Source organism: Dermacentor andersoni, chromosome 4, assembly GCF_023375885.2.
Source record: "Dermacentor andersoni chromosome 4, qqDerAnde1_hic_scaffold, whole genome shotgun sequence".
Lineage (NCBI taxonomy): Eukaryota > Metazoa > Arthropoda > Arachnida > Ixodida > Ixodidae > Dermacentor > Dermacentor andersoni.
Window position 1 is genome coordinate 128,112,326 of NC_092817.1, and position 23,586 is coordinate 128,135,911.

The following is a 23,586-nucleotide window of genomic DNA, read 5'->3' on the forward strand; positions in this document are numbered from 1 at the left end:
TCATTGAACACCATCACAGACCAAGTAGGCCGTAACCAGTAGCCCAAGTCGGCGTCAAAGAGTTGCCTATCCTGCCCAGTCCCGCACCTACAGCGACCCATGTCAACGTGAAAGAGGTTCGCTCAAGAGCGGCAAATGTGTTGTATACACACTGCCACACACTCAGCGTCCAAAGTTGTTCAACGGTTAGTTTTGAGCCCTGTTCCTCAGAACAACAGCGCGATGCGCTATTCATTCGACCATGTGACCCATGTAAGCGGGAAAACGCGGTGGGCGCATTCCAAGTGGAGGTGGAATACAAACACGCTCGTGTACTTACGTTAGACTTAGGCGAACGGCAAGAAACCCCAGGCGGTCGGAATCGCAATGGTATACTGCACAAGTACGTTGAACTGGTTCATGGAATTGGTGCACATCCCTGGTCACTGCACCGGTCAAAATGGCACTGGCGCACTGGCAACCAGTATTACGAAGCTCTTCCCTACATATGGCGTTCCTCATTACCAACTATGCAATTTCGGGACGTTAAACCCTAAAATTTAATGAAACCTTGATATCAGACCAGTAGACTCCGATGTTACCCACTTTCACCCGCCGGGGTGGCGTTGTGCCTTTGGCGTTGAGCTGCTAATCCCGCGGGCGCGGGATCAAATCCCGGCCGCGGCGGCCGCATTTCGATGAAGGCGATATGCAAAAACGCTCGTGTGCCGTCATTGGGTGCGCGTTAAAGAACCACAGGAGGTCAAAATTATTTCAGAGTGCCCCACGACGGCATGCTTCGTAATTATATCCTGTTTTTTGGCACGTAAAACCCCACAATTCAATAACCCGGTTCTGGCGTTGAAGTCTACGAGGCCGTGCTCCGGCTATCGAGGCTCCGTTGGTGTCCCGATAACGAAGCTTTATCGGCATTCGCGTGCATTGTTTGGTCCTTCATAAGACGACCACAGCTGCAGTTAAAAAAAAGAAAAAAAAGGGGGGGCGCCTGGATATTCATAAGCGATGCACGGAATTACGGGACGGCAGCAGCTACTATGCGGCGGCAGCTTCCGTTTCGGGAAGGAAAGACCCAAGAACTCCAGTTAATCTCGTTCCCAGATGTGCATGCAATGACGATTAATTGCGCCGCTGTTGAAGGCAAAGCACTTCGATTTGCCCGTTCTCAGTAAATGCGGTAGTGAACAACCACCGCGCGACTCAAAGACCAGAGGCCCTAATGATTTCCGCATTTAAAACAGGGACATAATGGAGTGAACAAAATCAACACATTGCTTTCTTTTAGATTGCGGTAATGGCAGAATTGCGAAAACTCAGGGTGTTTCGGGGGGGGGGGGGGAGGGAGAGGGAGGGGGTTTATGGGTGGAAGTAGGTCACCAACAACTTAGGTAGGTCTAACGAGCAAACGAGTGTTACTCGTTAACGACTACACATCAGTAAGACGTCCCTCAACTAGTTCTGTCCTGATTGGTTCCGGCTATGCAACTTTCAATAGATGCCTTTCCTGGCGCTTCCAAACAGCGAAATCAATGATTAACGGACGGCACGTGCTGACTCTTTTCTCAGAGCCCTTGCAATAGGCATGCCGTACTTAACGCGAGCTCCGGAAGAATGCAGTGCGCCCTGTTACCCTGCTCTCAAAATTACGCCCTTATTATGGTTTGTGCGTACTGAATACGGCTTTGAAGTTTTAGGTACTGATATAGAAGAACGTTTTCCCGAGCAAGCTTCACTACAAGAATTGATGATCGCACCAGTAATGGGAGCGTTCGTATAGCTGGCGTCGGCAACGGTAGGTAATTATCTGCGTTTCTGTGGTAACCTCCTAAATAACGGGAACTAAACGAACAAAAAGAGACCATACTGAGCTAGCTCTAATTGCCAGACAGGGCTTAGCATTGTTAGCGATGAACTTATCGCTTAGCGAGTTCATTCCTAATGGTTCGTGCGCGGTCGGCTACTGCATGAGCACGACGACATAAATTAGATTCCTGACCCCGACGGTCACATTAGGTTGCAGTAACTATAAATATAACAATAGGAACGAGAAAGAATAATAGTAAATAAGGCACTCGTACATCGAGCTCTGCGAGCAAATTGGAGGAGATACAGAGTCAAGTTTATCTGGAGACCTCCTACAGGATCCGATATAACAGTTCAATGCGGCCCTACACTATGTGTTACCCCCGCTTTTTGCGTCCTTCCGTGCTGTCTCACTTAATGGGGTGCAACAACTCAGCCCACATCTATAGCACGGACTCTGCACGTGATGGGCCCAGAGAACGCACCTGCATTCTGCGTAATAAAACATTAAAAGGGACGCTGAATGTAAAACTGATTTCGCCTTCGTTGGTAACTTACTCCTCTACAATATACCGAAAACAGCGCTCTCTAACCGCGAGAAGACGCTTGGTGAACAAGAAAAGGTGGGAAGTCAGAACTCGGGCGGCGACGCCGCCTTAACGTTCTCTGACCAGTTCGCTGGGACGCCACGGATTTAGACGGCGTCTGCTAGTCTCCCTCTAATTGCTTTCTTTAGGTAAAATTGCACTAAATTGTGTTCTAAATGCGCCAAAGATTAAACATGGCAAGTTTCGGGAACTTGTACTGAGCCAAAGAGGCCGAAATGCGAAATATTTTATTTTAAATCCGGGACGTCAGTCTGACGCACGGGCCTTAGGGTTAGGCGCGAAATTTAAAAGAATGGAACTTCGATCTTCGTTGTCCCTTTCAATAATGAACTTATTGTCGCCATATTGACAACAATAGAGTGGTCGACGAATAAGTTATTATTCTAAACTGTATTAGTGTTTGTTTCTGTGTCTCTTTAAATCGAGCATAAAGCATCCACACGCAATCTAAGCTCAGGTTCGTCTAGAGCGCACAGGTCTTTAATAAAAGATCGCACTATATTGAGCGGTTTCCTTGACATTCTTAAATTTCTTCTATTCGGTCAACTCATTCTAGGCCCATTTGAGTACACGTGGGGCGGCCTCCAGGGCGTGATCTTCTCACCGATCCGTTTCTAATCTGGGAATGAAAACCGCTACCACCAAACTGAGACAGGCATAAACAATGGCTGAGGTTACACGCTGCATACCATTAAAACAGCCACAATTGCACGCGAGGCATTGAGGGGCCGAATTCACAAAGATTTTCTTTTGCAATTGATCATTGGGAAGCCGCCTTAGCTGAGGATATGACCGGCATCGGGATTGGCCTAAATTTGCTTACGAACGATTCTTGCAGAGAACGTATTGTGAATACGGTCCCGGTTTTATAACATTGAATTAGGCCTTTCCCGAAAGCTTCACTTCCCATAAATTCCAAAGTGTGTGTTGATTCTGCATTGTTGCTATCTACAATATATGTAAACGAACACACAAGTAAAACACAAACGCGCTCAATCACATGCACCTACGGTATGCACCTACGAAAAAATACGGAAGAAGAAGAAGTCGACCTGTGCGGATGTGGAATTTTCGGCTCCCGCTTCTGTACACGTTTTCGGACTGATTTATGTGATTCCTAGCAACGAAATGTGCACTATTCGACGCACTTTCTTCTAAGGAACACGCCGATGTCCGATTTTTCTTCCGGTCAGTGAACTCTTTTCAATTTCCGAGACGTTTTAGTTCAAACCACGCTGCGGCTCAGCTAGCCCTACCCGACTAGGCCCATCGCCGGGGTCGAGGAGCGAGCAGGCCCAGGCCTCGCTCGTACGAGTGCGCGGCAGGATGCCCGCTATGGAGACCGTCGTAGAGGGAGAGGACATCTCCCAAGAAGAAGCGAATCGCCCAGGCTGGGCGACGGCCATGGGTAGAAACAAGAAGGCCAAACCGGGACCGACCGTTCCGGACCGAGGCAACGAGGGACGAGCAGAGACGAAGGGCGGCCGCCGCACGGCTGGCCCGCAGAGCGCGATCAAGCGCCTCGTCGCCGCATCGAGGCTCCCCCGGCTACCGAGGGACCACATTCGCATCATAGTGAGGCCGAGAGACGGCCTCGACGTGAAAAAAGTGAGTCAGATTCGCCTGGCGCAAGCACTAGCAATGGCGGCCTCGCTCCCGCCGAACGAGACCGAGGAAGACATCGTTTGTCCGAACGCAACCCAGAACATTCTCGTCGTGTCCACGCCGACTGAGAAGAACGCCAACGCATACGCCGGAATTCACAAGCTTCACCTACGAGAAGGCGCATACAATGTGGCCGCATACATTGCGGCGCCGGACAACACGTGCAAGGGGGTCATCAGAGGAGTGGACCCCGAAATCAACGAGGCCCAGCTTCAGGCCATGATCGTCAACCAAAGAAATCCCAAGGCCTTGGAAGCCAAGCGGATCAAAAACACCTCGACGGTGGTAGTGCTCTTCGACGGCATGAAAGTGCCGAACTATATCATGTGTGGCGTAAGCCTAATACGCTGCACGCTATACAAGCGGCAAAACGACGTGTGCTACGGGTGCGGTGACTTGGGCCACAGAGTCGACGTGTGTCCAAATCCTCACAAGAAAAGGTGCCGCGGCTGCGGAGTCAACGACCCGGCTGAAGACCACCAGTGCTCGCCCAAGTGCGCCCTTTGCGGGGGCCAACACCCGACGGCGGACAACAAGTGCAAGCAACGATACCAAATCCCTTACGTCGTGCGGCGCAGGAGGCGCCGACGCAGAAATGCCAAGAAATCGCGGCTGCAAAGCCAGCCGCAACAGGTGGAAGGTAGATCACGCGATTCCAGCGTGACAAGCGCCCCCAGACGGGGACGTTCGACAACGCCGACACTACGACAGCGCAGCCGATCGAGAGGCCGTTCCCTCTCCAGGGGGCGCTCCCGCTCCCAAGTGCGCATTCAAGAGGGGCCGACCTGGGCGGACCGGGCCAGGCCAAAGCCGCAACCGAAATCACAATCAAAGGTAACGCAGGTAGCATTGCCAAAGCATAACAAGGAAGACCCTAGAATAGCTGAGCTAGCGGAAGAAAACGCGCGCCTCAAAGAGGAGATCAAGAAAATGAGGGCGGATTTCGAATCGTTTCGGAAACAAGGTTCCACTTCTCAGCCAGCCGAACAGCAGCAGCAGGTGGCGCAAAGTACACCGACCCCGCAAGGGGAGCAGTCTGTTCGCTCGGTCAAACGCAGGGCCCCTCCCCTGACGGAGGAGGGAAACCTGGCGGAACACGAGTCCAGCAGCATCCTATTGGGAATTAAGCAGTCGATTAGCTCTTTGCAGCTAATGGTCCAGCAACTAGCGGAAAGCATAGTAGCGCTCGCGGCAAGAGTGACGCGCATCGAAGCACACATGGCGCCTGCAGGTGCTAAACAAATCCAATGTATCAATCATGGCGAACATTCCAACTAGAGAGCTGGTCGTGTGGCAGTGGAATTGCGCTAGCATCAAAAAGCGCAAGGCTCCGCTGCTACAGTTCGTTGCCTCACAGGCGGACAAACCGCACGTCATAATCTTACAAGAAACTTTGGGTAGCGAGGTGACCTTGCCCGGCTACCGGGTCGCCTCATCGAAATTCGAACAGGGTAAGCGCGGAGTGGCAACGCTTGTCGCGAACAAATGCTCTTTCCAGGAACGAGATTTCAAATTAGGCAACGCGAAAGCGGAGGTAACCGCGATCGAAATCATACCGAACAGTTGGCTGAAAAACAGCGTATTCGTAGTGAACGTGTACAGCCCGCCGTCTGACCGCAAACAATCGTTCACGTCGATAATAACGAAGGCGGCCTCAATGGCCAGGGGGGCCCCGCTAATAGTGGCAGGAGATTTTAACGCGCCCCACGGAGCCTGGGGTTATGCAAGGCCAATGCCTAAGGGAGAACGGCTATTGGAGGCAGTCACTATGTGCTCGCTAGAGCTGGTGACCGACCCCCGCTATCCAACTCGACTAGGCACGTCGGTGGCGCGGGACACGACGCCCGACCTGACCTTCGTCAAGAACGTGCGAGGGGCCGAGTGGCGCAACCTGCACGAGAACCTCGGCAGCGACCATTGCATACTGGCAGTGACGATCCCCGTCAAGGCGGCACCACCGAGAGAATTTAAGGTCACCGACTGGGACGCCTTCCGCAAAATAAGGAAGGAAGACAAAAGCGAATATGCGGACCTAGACAGCCTTTTTAGAAGGCTCAAAGAGGACGTTGGCACCGCGACGAGGGTTGTCCAAACTGAACTGAACGTGGAAAGGATGGACGCGAGATTGGCACACCTATTAGAGGCAAAGAATTCCATCACGGCCAGGTGGAAAACGCAAAGACTAAATCGCAGACTGCGAAAGAAAGTAGCGGCACTAAACCGGGAAATCGAAGCGCACTCGATCGAGCTTTCCAAGCAACAGTGGAACGAGGTGTGCGCGTCGGTAGACGGACAAATGAGAACCGGGCGCAAATGGAACCTCCTAAAGAAACTGTTAGACGACAAGCAATCCAAAGGCAATCAGAGATTGGCAATTGATAGGATTTTACACAAACAAAAGGAGCAGGGCAAAACGGAGAGCGAGTTCCTAAAGGAGCTGGCCGAGACGTATCTACCACTGGGCCCGTCAGGCGATGGCGACTATCCACAATACGCCGGCACAGAGGTCGAAGAACTCGACGCGCCCTTCACGGAATCGGAAATTTGGGATGCCTTACAAGGCCTCAACGGACGCTCCGCGACGGGCCCTGATGGGGTCTCGAATAAACTGTTAAGAAACCTAGACGGAAAGTCGGTCGACAAGCTCACCGAAGAAATAAACAGAGCGTGGGAAACGGGACAAGTACCAGAGGCCTGGAAAGAGGCTTCGGTCATACTAATACCGAAACCCGGTAAACCACTTGCGGCGGAGAACATGCGGCCAATATCGCTGACCTCGTGCGTAGGCAAGACGGCGGAACATGCCATACATAACCGAGTATCGCGGTACATAGAGAGAGAGGGCCTCTTCCCACATAACATGGTGGGCTTCAGACCGGGCCTCTCCACACAGGACGTAATGTTACAACTCAAAAAGCACATAATCGACGGCATAACCAGAGACACCAGGGGCATACTGGCCCTGGACCTAACGAAAGCGTTCGACACGGTGAAACACAGATTTCTAATGGAAACGATCTCGGTGATGGGGCTCGGCCGGAAATTCCACTCTTACATAGGCTCCTTCCTCAGAGACAGGAAAGCCACGATCAAAATAGGACAGGCCACGTCCGATTGTTACACGCTGGGCGCGAAGGGCACCCCACAAGGGGCGGTGCTCTCCCCGCTATTATTCAATCTAGCATTGAAAGGGCTCTCGGACCGGCTGACGAGAGTGACCAACGTCAATCACGCCCTGTACGCAGACGATATTACGGTGTGGTGCCCGGGAGGGTCCGACGCAGAAGTCGAGCGGGCTCTTCAAGAGGCGCTGGACACAACGGAAGAGTACCTGAAGGAAACGGGACTCCGTCTGTCACCCAGCAAATCGGAACTGTTGCTCTACAGGCCCTCGAAACAAGGCATGAGGAATTTGACGCCGATCGATCAAATACCAATCAAATTACGCACGAGTGACGGCCAGCCGATCCCCAGAGTGGACACTATAAGAATCTTGGGGCTGCTAATTGAGGCTAAAGGCGGTAACACGCAAACGGTCATGAGACTCACGTCCAAAACGGAGAACATGCTCCGGCTGATCCTCAGGGTGACCAACCGCAGGGGAGGGCTCAGCGAGAGCAATCTCATCAGACTTTACCACGCCTTCCTCATGAGTCACGTAAATTACGTAGCCTCGGCGCTAAAATGGACCAAGAGAGACGCGGCCAAGATAGACACACTGATGCGCAAGAGCATCAAGAGGGTTCTAGGTCTTCCGATCAGTACAAGCACGGAGCGGCTCGATCGGCTAGGGGTCCACAATACGCTAGCAGAAATCATCGAAGCACAGACCAAGGCACAGGTCGTGCGGCTGTCGACCACCAGGGCCGACAGACGCATCCTAGAAGAAGCAGGTATAAATGCCGAGGCAGAGTGCAACGCACGCAGCGTCGCGCTCAGCGCGGCGGTCAGGGGCACTTTCAAGGTAGAACCGCTTCCGAGAAACGTCCACCCGCAATTCAACGAGAGGCGCCGAAAGGCGAGGGCCCGAGCACTGCTGAAATCGACCGCCAGCTGTCCGGGACTGGCGGCATTTGTAGACGCGGCCCAGTACGGGCGCAGCGACCGGTACGCGGCCGTCTCGATACGCTGGGATGGTACGATCATCAACGCAGCATCGGTCAAGGGGGTAACGTCCGAGGTGGCCGAACAGGTGGCAATAGCCATGGCAATGAGGGACCCCGAACGTCCATACGTATACACAGATTCGCGATCGGCGGCCAGAGCATTCGCCTCGGGCTCGATATCGCGGAAAGCAGCGGCCGTCCTCGGCAGTGAGGGAGCCGCGGGTCATCACATCCTCAAATGGTTTCCAGCCCACATGGGGGCCGACGTGCACCCCGACTTTCCCAACGCCAACGAGCTGGCACACGGACGCGCGCGAGGACTCACGCACCGCGGCGATCGTGGCGAGCGAAGTGGCGGGGAGGGAGGGGAGCACCGAGACCCGCTGCTCACCTTCAACGAACTAACAACACATTATCAGCTGTCGAGGAGGACCTTCCCGCTCCCCCACGCTAAACTTACTAGACCACAGTCATCTATATTCAGAATGCTGCAAACAAGGTCGTTCCCCTCGAGAGGCAGAATGAGCCTTTATTCACCGGACGTAGAGCCGCAATGTCCGGATTGCGGCGAATCGTACTGCTCGCTATCGCACATGCTTTGGCAATGCTCCGCGTTAAGCGGCACCGTGTTCAGCAAAGAAGAAGACTGGATGGACGCCCTGCGAAGCGACGACCACCAGACCCAGCTTCGGGCCGTCCAGAGGGCTCACGAAAGGGCGGAGGCTCACGGGCTTCCCGTCCCAACGTGGGTGCGGCCCGCGACCCCTGCCGACCACTAAACCAAGAGTGGGTGGGAAGGGGTTCCTCAGGACCCAATAAAGTTCTTTCCTCCTCCTAACTCTGAGGTACGGATATAAATTCAGTCAGCATATGAAGGAATCTCAAAGAGGCCCGCATGTCTGCGTTCGCTCGAGCAGTGGTTCAGCGGCTGACCGGAAACGGCAACTAAAAAACAACCCCGAAAAAAAGAAGAGAACATGGTAGAATCGCGACGTCTCCGAAAGCAAAATATTCGCTTCTGAGATTACCCTCTTTAGAGACCTGGCACTAGAATGGATTTATTGGCTTTCCCTTCGCTTCATTTGCCCGCAGTAACATAAGACTTGGATGGCAGTCTGGACGCAGCAAATATTTCTACTCTATCCGTGCCAACACGATGGCATGAAAATAGGAATTCGAGTAGTCGGCCCACGTACGGTAACTGCATCTGCGCGAGATATCGACAGATTCGCTATTTTACGTGCAGTCTTCTGTGCCTGATCACGCTCTCTGCCCTTCAGGATGAGCCGAGCGCAGCCTTTCAAGCACCGGAGTCAGTTGTTTGATAGAATCGAAAAAGAAATGGAAATAACGCAAATAAAGAGAGAAAAAAATATGCAAGGACGAATGCGAGCGCACGAACTTGTATTGTAATCGAAAAGTCAGTTCTGTCTGTTTTGACTAGACTTTTCTATTTTTTTTCTTTAGATAGACACAAAAGAGCAATCTTTATGAGTAGCGTCCTGTGTTTTTATTTCCTTATGAAGTAACCACGAAAAAGCTTTTGGTCGGAACATACGTTTTTTTGTCACTGTTTAAGGTTATCTTCCTCGCTGGGTTCCAATGTGCTTTCTGTCTGTGTACTGTATGGATTTTGTTCCTTATTCTTTTCAATGGGGTTTTCAGCTGTGGCTATTTTGACCTTTATAGAAAGAAGCCAGTCATTATATGAAGACTGATCGTCAGGGACATCTAATAAACAAAAGAATGAAGAAATATAATCACAACAGTAAACATTGGCGGGTCCCTAGCTAACTATGCTGGAAGGAATCCTTAAGTACAAGCCAGAAAAAAAGATCTCAATGGGTCTAGACATATATAGCGTGCACTTAAGTACTATGTTTTTTTTTTCTCTGTCTAGAAGCATGCGAAGAAAAGTCATAAGCCACGTCTTTGTATACGCTCTGCAAAAAAAAAAAAAAAAAGAAATCATGAAAGTGGCGGCACACTGACATCGTGTATCTGGAAACGAAAACAACCCGTACGCTTCCGTCGCACAATGGCAAATCCAGGTGAAAGCTCAAACACAGCCCCGTCTTCTAGCCCAAAAACAGCTTCGGCCGGTAGCTTGGGTGGCTGTTTTAGGGCGAAGCTTTCAAGGTATTCTTTTGGTATTGAAGTATGTCCTTATTTACCGACTCGAAGAAACGTAACCCTTCATCTGACCATTCTTTTTTTTTTTGTGGGAGGGACCCTGAGGACGTGATAGCACTTAGAGTGAACGAGAGGCGCAGCATGAGAGGGGAAAAAAAAAAAAAAGGACAGACGGGAGGACAGGGCGTCGCTCGCGAAGCGCTTGCCAAACTTCTTGTACGAAGGTTCTCGCTGACTTTTATTAACCCATCGGCTACCTGCACGTTTTGAGCCAACCAAAAGAAAATACCGAATCATTTTTTTTGATGCGGGTATAAATACACGCGTCGCAATAAGGTACAAAATGAATCACAACAGTGTTTCGGGTTGCCGGCTCACTTACGCTCAAACCGACTCCCACGGCGCATCCGAACCGCACGATTCTAAAGTGAATGGTCGGAGGAGTGTCTGGCCTCCGTGGAGTAAACGAGAGGAGAAGAAAGCGCCGTTTTGCAGCCATCGTCCCGTCGTCGTCATCGTCGTCGTCAATGTGTAGCGATTCCGTTGTCTTCGTGTCGTCTCAGTCATGCTACCGTGGCCGTCGCGCTGTCATAATATCTTAACGTCGTCATTCCGTCTTCGTCACACCGACGCCGCCACCGCGATGCCGTCACCGTAGTCGTCATGACGCATGCCGTCTACCAAAACATGGCGACGATAATGTGTGCCAACGTCGTCAAACACCGTTTGTCGACGTCAGCAGCATACTTCGGAAATATTGCTAGTACGCCGCTTTGGTTTCTTCGCTCCGCCATTGTCACGCTCGCGCTCCATCGCAGCTTTAGGTCCGCGTAGGCTGTTCGATTACGTTGACAATAATCTTGGATGGTTTTTGCAAACGCTAGTTTTGTGCCTTCGAGAATCAGTAACCAGATGTGAAAAGGTTCAATATATAAAGAACATTTGTCTCTCGGTATTTCGTGCCTCTTCATTTAGGCAGCTTTCGTTAAAAAACGCTTAGGCAGTGTACGACATTTCTTTACTTGTAATATCATTGTTGATAATATTTCTGTTTCACAATTGTTGGTCTTCTTGAATGAAAACGTAGACTTAATTATACTGACTACTGGAGCAGCCATAAGGACTTGATTACGTCAAGGTAGCACGTAAGTTGCTCATAGAATGCGTTAAATCTACAAAGTACCGGCACTTCACGTCGGAAGATTCTATCAAACCTTCAGTTTAAAATTTCTTGATTTAGCTGTTATTCAGCGCTATCCGTGCGGCGCATTATAATATTGAAAAGTTTACTCTCTGATGCTCTCGCCCACTACGTGATATCGTCAGAGCTTTCCGCAAGAGCCCGCAAAGGCTTCACGCCAGCAAAAGATGTGTGCGTAGGCACAAAATGGCTAACGTTGCGATTACGTCACATGCATGGGCACTATTGATAAGCAACTAGTTTGCGTACGCAAGACCCTTGCGCACGCTAAGTTAGAACTGTATAATTGCCCACCACATTGGTATTTGGCGATTATGGCAGTATCCATAGATACTCCAACATGTAATTATGGGGTAGCGACGTAATGTAGAGCCTGGGGTCACGCAGCCATTAGGTATTTTACAATAAAAAAACTCGCTTAAATAGCTAACGACTGCTTCACTATCTGGTTCTGCGCTTTGATCAGTATCGCACTGTACTGCACACATGTGCGTATTTTATCTCGTCGGTTCGGTCCAGTAAAAAGCATTCGAGGGTAGGTAAAGTTCAAGTTACGTAGCATGAACATTAGAGTGCATTAGACAGACAGACAGAGAGAGAGAGAGAGCAAGAAGAGGAATGCGGGGAGGTTAAGCAGACGAGAGTTTAATTTGTTACCCTACACAGGCGGTTAAAGAAAGGCGAAATAGAAAGAGAAAAGAAAGAGAGAGATAAATACTGAGCATTGCGTGAACGTGGTAAGGTCCACGGGAGCGCCATTTACGGCCACTCAGGCCAGTGCACTTCAAGAATTGATAGGTGTGCTAATAGCTTTTTATGCCAGCAATTGATGTGGCTATGGTCCGAGTATCTCTGATTAAAAAAGTGGTCTCGAGCCCAGCAGGCTTGAAGTAGACCGGAGAGAGTTGCGTTGGATGTCGTAGTAAGGACAGATACAGCGAACGCTCGCTGTAACAACACCAGAATGACGATGGGCGCAGGGAGAGGAGAGCGAACACTTCTTGCTGCTTCTCGCTTCAACGCGTCTCAGAAACTTAAGATTACACGACCTCCAGCTGCAGGCGCATAGGAAAGTACCGCGCAAGTAGCCGCAAGCCATATCGGGTGCTCCAGATATTGCACCCGTCCCAGATTATCTCCAAGATGGAGGCGCGTTTGCTGGCGTGCGGCCGCGTAGGCACCCAGCCTCGCGGAAAGCAATGCGTATTCACGGCCGTGCTAGAGAAAGAGACGCGCTCTCAACTGCGCCACCCGCATTTCCCTAGCGCCCACTTGATCGCGTTACCGCACGCTCATTTCCACTCTTTATCTTGCGCGCATTCGATCACGCGGCCTCCAACATTGGCCGCGCCAGAAGATGGCGTCCCTAAAGCCAGCACCTCTCTCGGCTCACCCTCGCACGCTCTCGCTCGCAACCATAGCATACGGCGTGCAGGGCGCGATAGGATCTTATCGCACTTGGACTTAGAACGAACATCACGGCGACGCCGACAACGGCCGTGAAAAATCGCCTGGAGTGTCCCTACTATTTCTGTCCCAATAACAGGCTTGCTTGAGCTTCTTATGCACTCCGATATCCTGAGGAAATGCGAAAAGAAAATCTAAAGCTTGAAATTTCTTTCAAGGAGAAGGCATATGACCTACTATGGATTCCCAGATATAAAGGTTTTTGGGAAGCAAAGCCAATTATACTGTAATAGCGAGTCCTTTTGTCTCTGTAACCTGGAGATTCCCACAGAATGTGTTCCGCGGTTTCTAACGCAACATGGTTGTCACAATAAGGGCTGGTGGTCAGTCTAAGACGGCACAGGTGGCTATTGCTGAACGCGGCGTTCAGAGGAAGCCGGTGAGAGGTTGTGTCAGTATCACGGGCAAGCTCTTGAGATAGTCTTGATTTTAAGGCGGAATCAATTCAGTAGAGAAAATAAGTGGCAGAATTCACGCATGATTTTGACGCAGGATTCACGCAAACATTTTGCACGCTTGCAATCATAGCAGCAAAACACACCCACCCATTTGATAAAAAAAGCTTACAAGTATGCCTGACTAATCCAGTGGTCGACACTTTAATTCCCAAACCAGGGAGACTCGCATTACGCGGCTGCTTGGCGGAGCACGTGTTCGTGGGTTTGACTACCAGCTGCGGGGCTCCCACTCAGAGAGCCGTGAAATGTGCGAAAATGCCCATGTTCCAAGTTTTGGGTGCATGAGAGCAAAGTCAAGCGAAGTCAAAATAATTTCGGTATCTCCCCGCCATACGATGTCACTCACAGTCAGATTGTGACCATGTGACGTAATACGCCATCGCAACAACTTTTATTGCGATAGAAATTCTATGGACGCTCCAGATGCATTTCAGCCGTCGGCTTCGGCGTCGCGTGATGCTCCTTATAAAGTTCAAGAGCGAGAAAATGCGGAGATTCAGTGCGAGTGTTGAAAAAGCAATCATTACGCTGAAAGGAGATCGTAGGTATAGGAGCCGGCCAATTCCGGTAGAGATAAGTGATGTCAATTTAGCGAAAGTGGCCGGAGAATGCGACAAAATATACAAGCGATTACCACTGCGTATTTGGGGCCCAGTGATTTTCTTTACCTCTATTTGCTTTTCAAGTTCACCTTTTGTTGCACTGTTGGACGGACCGATACATCTGCGCCAAATGTTGTCCAATGCACATATAAGAACAAAGAGTTCGACGCGACCAAAGCGCAGCCAGCAAAACTGAAGCGTCAGCACTGCTTCGCAGACGTGTCGTGGAAGAGGGGCATGCGAAATAAATCGCGACGATAGGGGGCAACGCAAGCGCGAACATCTGTACAACGTACCAGCAACGAGAACTAAAAGATTCCTGCGCGTCGCAGAAAAGCTCGGACTCAAGTCGTCCCTTTCGTCATCCGACGAGGACACAGGGCGATTCGCGGAGCCGTCGACGGGTGGCTCATTGATTAAATGATTAACCGCTGGAAATCAGCAATCGACGGCTATCACTAGAAGACCCTTCAGGAGCGCGACAGCGGGTGACCTCGTTTTGATGACTGCTGTATCAGGAATTTCCTTCTTTTTTTTTACTGTCGGAGACAACGGACAAGATTGTGGAGAGAAAGGGGAAATAAAGTTATGTGAGAGCGAGAAAGTGCGACGTTACTGACATGGCAAAAAAAAAACTAAGAAAAAAAAACAAAGCGACGGCACGCGTCATTTCTGTTTCCCCCCGGGCAATTAATCGATTCTTGCTAGATGAAGGGCCATTTTCGCCGAGGGCGTGTATTTATAAAGCCATGGTGCAGTGTCCGCAATCGCTAACTTCATTGGCGCGCACTAATTATTTTCGAAAGTGGAGCAGTCGAGGCGCGAGTAGGGCGAATATTTCCGGCAGGGGGTAGAGGGGAAGGAGGGGCGGAGGGAGGGACATTAGTACAAAAGGCCACGAAACAGGCTTCGCAGAGGTGGTGGGCGGAGGAGGAGGGCAGCATGGGGACAAGTGACAGTTCACGACTAGTATTGATGTGTACGCTCCGGTTAATGGGTTCGAAAGACGGCTATGGGAGGAGGCTGCAAACGGGACGATGGCGGCGGGTGAGGCAGAAAGGAACTCGACGTTTCATTTCTCATGCTTGTCGAACAATAAGCAAAATAAGAAAGAACCGTGGCTGTCGAAAATTATATACATGTGAGATGAAAGTAAAAGAGACGAGACAAATTGAGTTTCGGCTTTCCCCAGGGCGCGTCAGCGTTATTCTTTTGTTATTCCCGTTTCACGCGTTTGTGGGCATTTCTGCGCCGGTCCTAGAAATTGCGCCCGCTTTATTAGGCACGGCAGTGCCCGCTCACGCTGCAATGCGCGGAGTCGGGGAGGTGCGCAAAGGAAGCTTGAAATTTTGCGAAGTAATTAGGCACACCTACTGCTTGTTTGTATCAGCGCTAATGTGCACTTTTCCTGAAAGAATACTATCCATACGAAGCCATTCGCGAAACTTCGATTAGAGTTCGTGTTTTCGTCTGAGGCGCCGTTAGCCGTTTTAGGCAGCAGACCTTTTGTACTTCGCTGCCGAATAGAACGTCAAAGAAAAATAAGAGTGCGCTTTAACCCCAAGGATGGCACTGTGGCGTAACTAGGAGTGTGTGTTAGTGGTGAGAAACGTAACATGTATAAAGGAATTGCACAGTTAGGCGTTATTGTTAGGTGTACAAGGCTATTTACACACACTCTTTGAAACTCTTCTCTGCGAGTCCATATACGCAAAGAATTGCTTTGTTCACGTCAGTGCTTCTTTACCACTATTGTTGCTTTCTGTTTTATCTGCTAGCGTCGGTACACAATGTATCAACGTACTTGTCTGCATCGCTGCTTTGAGCTTCAGTTTGTAATTTGAATTGTTGTTGTGTTTTAACTCTAACGCTGCAACGGGATTTCAATGTACATTCACAGCAACAAACGCACCTTTAATGCGCTAGCATCGCGCAGTGTCTTAGCGGGCTTCAGTGTTACGAGCGTCTTGAGCGATTCGAACACGAGAGGTACGCCGAGATGAAAAATGGGATAATACACTAACGGGCATATAGAAGCAACCGGATTGGTTGGCGCGCCCTCGTGAACCAATAGTGTTTCTACCGGCGTCGGCTCAGTTGCCAATCGGGAGCTATACTCCAGCTCAGGTGCCTTCCTTCCTTAGCCGTTCAGTGTGCACTACAAAAGCAATGCGTGATGATACGTCCGGGGCAGTTGCTGTATCACGGCAGAGCTCTTGCTCCAAGATAAATATATAGGACAGTGCACACTCTGGCAAGCCCTTTTAATCTTACGAAATTGCATATGCCGTCAGAACCATTTGCTCCTCCTTTGTTTTTTAATGTCGCAACGACTCACTTGCTGCACTTGCAAAAGACACGCTTGCTTCACAACTTCGCGTGCTCTAAACAACTATAGGTCAACATCAACTGCCGCAAAACTTGTTGCTATCCGGGAGGCACTTCGATTTCTCTCCGAAGAGCCTCCCCACGCATGGATGATATTCTGCGATTCCAGGCCAGCTCTTCAAACGATTGACTGTCGTCAGACGGGGCCGTGTTATTCAATGGCTATAGAAATTGTCACCTCTCACACACAATGCCACCTTTCAGTGGATACCTTCACACTGTGGCGTGATAGGGAAAGAACAGGCAGACGCTGAAGCGAAAACTGCTTTAAATAATGTTTCTGAAGTACGCATTCCGTTCTCACGAAGAGACACAAACGCCCTACTTCGTTGCGAAATACACAACCGTGCGTTGGAACGCTGGATCGAACCAGATCGACGACACAAGCAGTACATAAAAGGGACCAAGAAATGAAATTTGGTATGCCCCACAAGCTAAAAGAAGAAAAGGCCGAACAAGCACGGTGCACCGGATTCGCCTTGCTTGTCGCATTCACCAGCCGGTATAGACATCTGGTAGGTTGCAGTGATACTAGCCCAAACTGTGAATACTGTAAGGTACCAGAAACACTTGATCATAATCTTGCGTGTGCCCCGCGCACGCGCAAGAATGACAGCAACTGGTCTCTTCCATCGCAAACGTCGATAAGAGGCCGTTATCAGACGGGTTTGCTTTAGGTGGATGGCGTAATGCAAACAGCGCAGCCCTGATAACAAGTGCCGCTATAGCCTTTCTGCAAACCACTGGGCTGGACACAAGGCTTTAGAGATACCACAACGCTGTGAACTTGTATGTACGCACCTCTTCCCCACATCATCATCATCATCATCATCATCATCATCATCATCGTCGTCGTCGTCGTCGTCATCATCATCATCGTCATCATCATCATCATCATCACCACCATCACCACCACCACCACCACCATTCATCAGCCCTTTTTCTCGCCGTCCCTTTTCCAGTGTGTAAGATATAGCTCACGCGGACCTCTCTTCCTTTCTGTAAATCTCTCTCTCTCTCTCTACGTGAAATATTTGAAATACATGAAATATTCGCAACAGAATTACTTTCTCGAGCACTAGCTATGCAAAATAAAGACTAGGTAAAATCTGTTTATCACAGGCATCCAACCCCGAAACCTAATTCGATCGGTATCACTAAGTATAAACGGTACCCTCCTGTAGCACTTGCACAATTGTCGCAGCTTTCCGCACAAAAACGCGTTTCATTATCTGTCTTCCAATCCTCTGTCTTTAATTCGGTAAAAGTACATTTACGAACACTGCGCTTTAAATTGAACTTGTGCCGCCAGGTGCCCGGACTAGAAAGGCAAGGGTCGGTCAAGAAATCCGGAAATATTACAAAACTAAAAAAAAAAACACGGTTTATTCTTTTTTGTTATTTCTTTAGTACTGAAAAAAAATTCCGCGTACACTTTTACTTGTAGTTCCCGGGTGTGCAGCCTAATATTCTAAAAGTTAAGATGACGATACGGATACGACAGCACCGTTCACACTTTTCAAGTGTTTTCATTAGATGTTTTCAGTTTCGTCTTGAAAACGCAGTGTAGCTTTCAAACGTAGTGCAATACGGGACACCCTCGAGGTTTCCATACAGGAGTGGTGTCTGGACCATCAACCTGGTGGCAAAGCGTTATCACTGATCAGCCGCTAATATATATAGCTTCTAGACAGCAACTGGTGTTTGTTTAGAAATGTTCAAAACCATTGTAGTTCCATGATGGTATCTAACGGTTGCGCATATCAATGTTCTCGTATAAACATCAAATATTGACGGCAAGTCAAATATATTATCTTTGGCTACTAAAAGAGGTACATAGGAATAAGCTATGCACACGCAAAGAGAATAGCGTTATCCCCCCCGACGAAATTCACAACGACTGCCAAGAACCAGCACAAGTTATGGAAAACAGACGATGCAATATCAGACAATGCGATCAATTAACGAATTGCAATGTAGCCTACATTCTGGCGGTAGTACACAATTTTATTGGAAAAATAAACAATTTATCAACCCGAAACAATATTGCGCAAAACTTATATGGAAATTATATTGTTCCTCATACGTAGGCAAGAGGGCACAGTATTTCTTTCCCTCTTTCTTTACTACTGTATTAGAAGTGTCCGTAATTAGTAGCATTTATAAATGCAAGAATATCACTTTGTTATCGCTCATGTTGTTCTTTGATGCGTAAAATGTGTTTTGTGCAAGTCATGCGTATCTGTAGCGAATCAGAGGTGCGGAAGCCTTTGTCAGGCGTATAAAGGTATTCTGCTTCGGTACTTCTTGTTGTGTATGTATGCAAGAGAGAAATAAATATCCTACAACTGCTACTATACCACTAAGCTTCGCAATAGGCTAACAAAAGAACATGTTAAAGAACTCGTCTACGTACAATCAAATTTGAATGTGGGAACAGCCGGGATCGATTCTAACGCGAAGGTGTCAAACGAGAGTGACTCGCGCTCTGAGTGACATTTTCCTCAGCTGTCAGATTAGCAATCTCTTGCAGAAGAAAACAAGGCATTCATTCCATTATCATCGCTTTCTCTAATTGCCGCACGTATTTAGGTATAATTATATTTTATTGCTGAACTAATAAACATAGGCTCTTTTTACTAAAATTTGATTTTCTCTCGAAAGCTCAAAAATTTACCGTAATAGAAACAAAAAAGTTCTTTTTTTCTTTTTGCTCAAGATTTCCCCGAAATGTCGCACCCCCAGGTGCCCTTCTGTCCCTGTGTCATTGTCAATGCTTGCATTATGCTCTAGGGATAGTTAAAGTGTTGTACTAACGGTCATATGCAAATAAAGGCGAACTTTACTTTTATTATTCTTAACTTAGAAACAAGCAACTACGTACGAACAAAAAGCCTGAGGCACTTTCGGCCGTGGACAGAAGAGGTTTACCAGGTTTACAGAGTAAACTGAGAAACGCGTCACCCTTCGTAATAAAAATAAAGCGATGGTTTACCTCCCTGCGAGATCGATAGCGAGACAGTGGGTTAGCGCTATCTAAGGCATCTGCGCACACTCGCACACTGCTTCCAGTATGCTGAGCACTATCTTCTTGATCTGTTCTTGCAGCCATTCAAAGTCACGAATTGGGCGTATGGTGTGCACACTTTAAAGGAGCACGTAGGCGACAGTGATGGACGTCAGCCGCACGGAAGCCGTTCCTACAGCATTCCTTGCAATTTACTTCTGTATCAGAGGTTCTCTTTAACCACCTTACGCTTATTTAGTCTAGGTGCTCGTGCTAGTAAGGGTCCTTCCCAAAGGTGAATAACTTCTACTGAGCCAGCCACATGTTTTCGGCTCTACTTATGGGCTGTTAAAGAAGGGCTACAAAACGGGGTGTTACACGCTTTACGTATCATCCCCTTTTAGGGGGTCCTTATGGTAAAAAAATGAAAGGAAATACTATTGGCTTTCTCAGGTCCTGTCTATAGACACCTGCTGTATTTCTACAGTGCGTGCCGAGGCATGTGTTATAGTCAATTGCTTTAAACCTCACAATAGCGAATGTCCTCTCTAGAGCGGTGCGACGAGCAGCTCTTTCATCTAAAGGCGGCCAGTAGTACGGAGAGTTTTTTACGGTTCCTTGGTAACCTGAGGGATTTCATATCGGCGCTGTCAGTAATTCCAGCTGGGCCAGCTTGACGGAAGTTCTTTTTCACCAAACAAGGTATTGGAACCATGGTCTCGGTCAACATAGCTGCAGATAGCCATTTGAGCTTTGCCGGAGCTCCTGAAGTAACTGGGCTCAGTGATCGCATTTAGCACTGCGCACAGAATCTCAGTAAGCCGGCTACTTTAGTGAACATAAACTGACGGATTTTTCTTCTCCTCCTCCTCATGAAATTTACTTTCTTTTCCTCTTTCCCCAAGATGGCCAACAGGACGCAGTCCTGGTTAAGCTCCCTCTTTCTCACGCATGTTTCTCTTTACAACCAAATCAATACTGATATCAAGGCTCACCTTGAGCGTTGAGAGCGATCCAGATGAGAGCGGCGCCCCAGTGGAGGTAGTTGTTGGCGAAAAACCTCCAGCACGTGAGCAGGCTTAGGAGCACGTTGACCAACACCCACGGCAGGTAGCGCAGCAGGGCGCAGTGAGTGATTTCCGGATCGTTGCCCCATCCGCCGGCGAAGAAGGCCAGCAGGAGGGCGAGCTTGAGGAACACGTCGATCAGGTTGACGATGAGCAGCGCTCGCCGGCGCTGTCGGTGCGAGTAACGCTGGTATGCGAGCTCGAGCCGGTCGTCGCGGAAGCTGTTGGTCAGCCGCGGGAAGGTGAAGCCGCCGAACCGGAAGCCCTTCTTGAAGTGCTGCTGCATGCCCGCACCGGTTCCGCCGTCGGTGCGACCACCTCCGCCCGCTCCCGGACCGGGTGGGCCCCCGTCGCACGGTGGCGCGGCGGTCCCGTCGGCGACGTTGTTGTTGTCGCCGCCATCGTCGAAAGATCCCGCGGCGGACCTAAAGCCGGACGGCGTGGGCACCGCTACAGCAGTGCTGGTGCTGTCCTGAAAAGGGGAGCAAGATATACAATGCAGCGAGCTGTTCTCAGTGAGAAAAGATTACGCGTTTTTGCGCTGCGGAGGCAGAGGTAGACAATCTTTATTGACGTTGAGCATTCACCCATTGACACTGGCACGTTGGCACTCAGCCGGGCGATCGCACTTTATTGACACTTACCCGAGGACACGATGCATTGACAACACGATGCACTGAAAGTGTACTTCCCTACACATTCAGTTTGACCCACACAAGATGGCGCACTGTCATAGAAGTGGAAATAAAACAGCTGCGCGTGACCTAGTGCCGCATGCATTGCCAGCATCTCCTCCTTACTACGTACTCGCTACTTGCGAGCCTTCGGCTCGATGTTGCCGTGATCCAGAGGCCGGCCATCTTGTATAAGGAAGCTTAATAGTGTGCAAAAGGCTACTTCCAGCATTTTATCAATCCTCAATCTCAGGTCACTTATTAGGGTATACTCTACCGTATGCCTACAGATGGTCGAATATGCAATATAATACTACGCGCATATCATACGCAGCGACGGACATACTACATGCTGGCGGTGTGTGTGTGGGACTTCGTATGCGTGTATGCACATGGAGTACCCGTTGTCGAGTCGCAAAAAATGAAACATTAACCTCACAAACAGATGTAACACAGTGATAGAGCCTAATAAGACATCATGTCGCTTTTAACCGAAGTAACCTGACACACGAAGACGAGATCTCTAGCTGGGATGCTTTCAAGGAGAAGTTCAGCCGTCAGCTCGAGAGCCACAGAGCGTTCGTCGTCTTCGTCGGGGCGCCCGCGTGCATCGTCCACAAGAAACACGCAACATGCATGTATCAATAATATGTGTTATTAGTAGTGCCAAATATACAGAGTTCTTCTTTTAGAAACTACAGATTTTTTTAACAAGATTGTTGGAGCAGCGAACATGGCGTTCTTGCAGGTGAGTCCCTAGGCGAGGCGGACATACCTTGCCTCTAATACCTTGCCTCTCTTGAGAAGACTGATTAACAAAAATTGAATTATGAACGTTTCTATTAGTTCTTTAGCGGCAGTTGTTTAAATGGCAAAATGGAAGGCAGTCACATTTTAATGCACTCTCTCTCTCTCTCTCTTTTTTACAGATCTTGAAATTCGCACCTGATTCGATGTATTTAACATAGAATTAAATCGGTAAATCCTGGCCATATCGAAACCGAGCGCCGCGGAACCACATGGAAGGCGACCCCTCTATCATAGCAGACCGAAACGTCCCGTGATGACTAGCGCCGTGGAAGTTTGAAATCGAACGTCTGACGCACAGCAGTACCAGCTCCGCCTCGACGAAGACCATTCTTACGTTCGGCATTGGGAAATAGCGTCGAAACTATTTGAACATGTCCTGTTATCAAGTCGTAGAATTCACGCGCAGCTAAACGAGGACCTTGTTACCCTGTCCGATGCATTTGTTGAAAGAGATAGTTGGGGAAAGCAGAGGTAATTTGCGATGGCGAGTGTAAACCATGGCTGGAAGAGCGATGACAATGAAGGGAAAGGGAAAAATGAGAATAAAATTGAATTCTGTGGTTTTACCTGGCAAAACCACGATTTGGTTATGAGGCACGCTGTAGTGGGTGACTCCGGATTAATTCTGGCAACCAGGGGGATATTAAAGTGCCGCCAATGCACGGGACCAGGGGCGTTTTTGCATTTCGCCCCCATTGAAATGTGGCCGCCGCGGCCGCGATTTCACCCGGCGACCTCGTGCTTAGCAGCGCAACACCATAGCCGCTAAGCCACCGGGGCGGGCTCTGAGAATAAAAGGTAGAGGAAGCGAGAAAGTACAACATACACGGACGAGCGCAAGAAAAGTGCGAAAAAAAAAGAAGAATATCGTAACTAGAGAACTAGCGGAAATGTGTAAGGAACGAAGGTTACGTTACTTTCTAAGTAATTAAGTTACTCCATAAGTTCACAGTTTATCAAAACTAACCTTTAATCTTATTGGCCAATAGAAAACGCAGCAGACAGGTAAAAAAAAAGAAAAATGACGAGCTTTGTGTTCCCGACTACCAGTACGTTTCAAAGAGGAGGATCGTAAAATCCGTTGGTCCATTAAGACGTATTGGCGACCTTCCTGTGCCTTCATGAGTGCTCCCTAATTTTCAGGATTGGAGCCGACGCTGTCTGCGGAGGTTTCGACATGAATCTAATACGCTGGCTACTGCAACCTATATCCTCTTTCGTCCCACTCACTATATGTAAATTTCAACGCAGATCAAGTTAGTACACGCACTAAGCTCTCAGACGACATTACAGAGTATTTCTGAAGGATTACGCGACTGTTTTAGTGAAATGACGAGCGCAGCAGGAGTAGCGCGGCAGGACGAGTTCAGTCTCGATATTGCCTCGATTGCGCTTTCGTATTTGATTATGAATATCTCAAATTAGATGTGATTTTTAAGATTGTTAAAAGATAGGTGTGCAATAAAATGTCACTGCCTCCAAATTAACCGTGTAGACAACTACCGCTAGGATACTAATAAAAAGTTCTTTAATGAATTTGCCTTAATTATTCTTCTGCAGCTTACGTTATTACCGGCAACGTATGTACGCCTTGACTAGG

General features: G+C 49.0%; 1 protein-coding gene across 2 annotated transcripts in view; it reads right to left on the minus strand.

The window, feature by feature from the left end:
• Positions 1-23,586, minus strand: part of LOC126537632 (adenylate cyclase type 8-like) — a 618,168-nt gene that overhangs the window by 110,986 nt on the left and 483,596 nt on the right. For both annotated transcript variants that reach the window (XM_050184787.3, XM_072287919.1), the window contains exon 3: positions 20,431-20,974. In XM_050184787.3, coding sequence (XP_050040744.2) covers positions 20,431-20,974 — 544 coding nt within the window. The remainder of the gene's footprint in view (positions 1-20,430; positions 20,975-23,586) is intronic.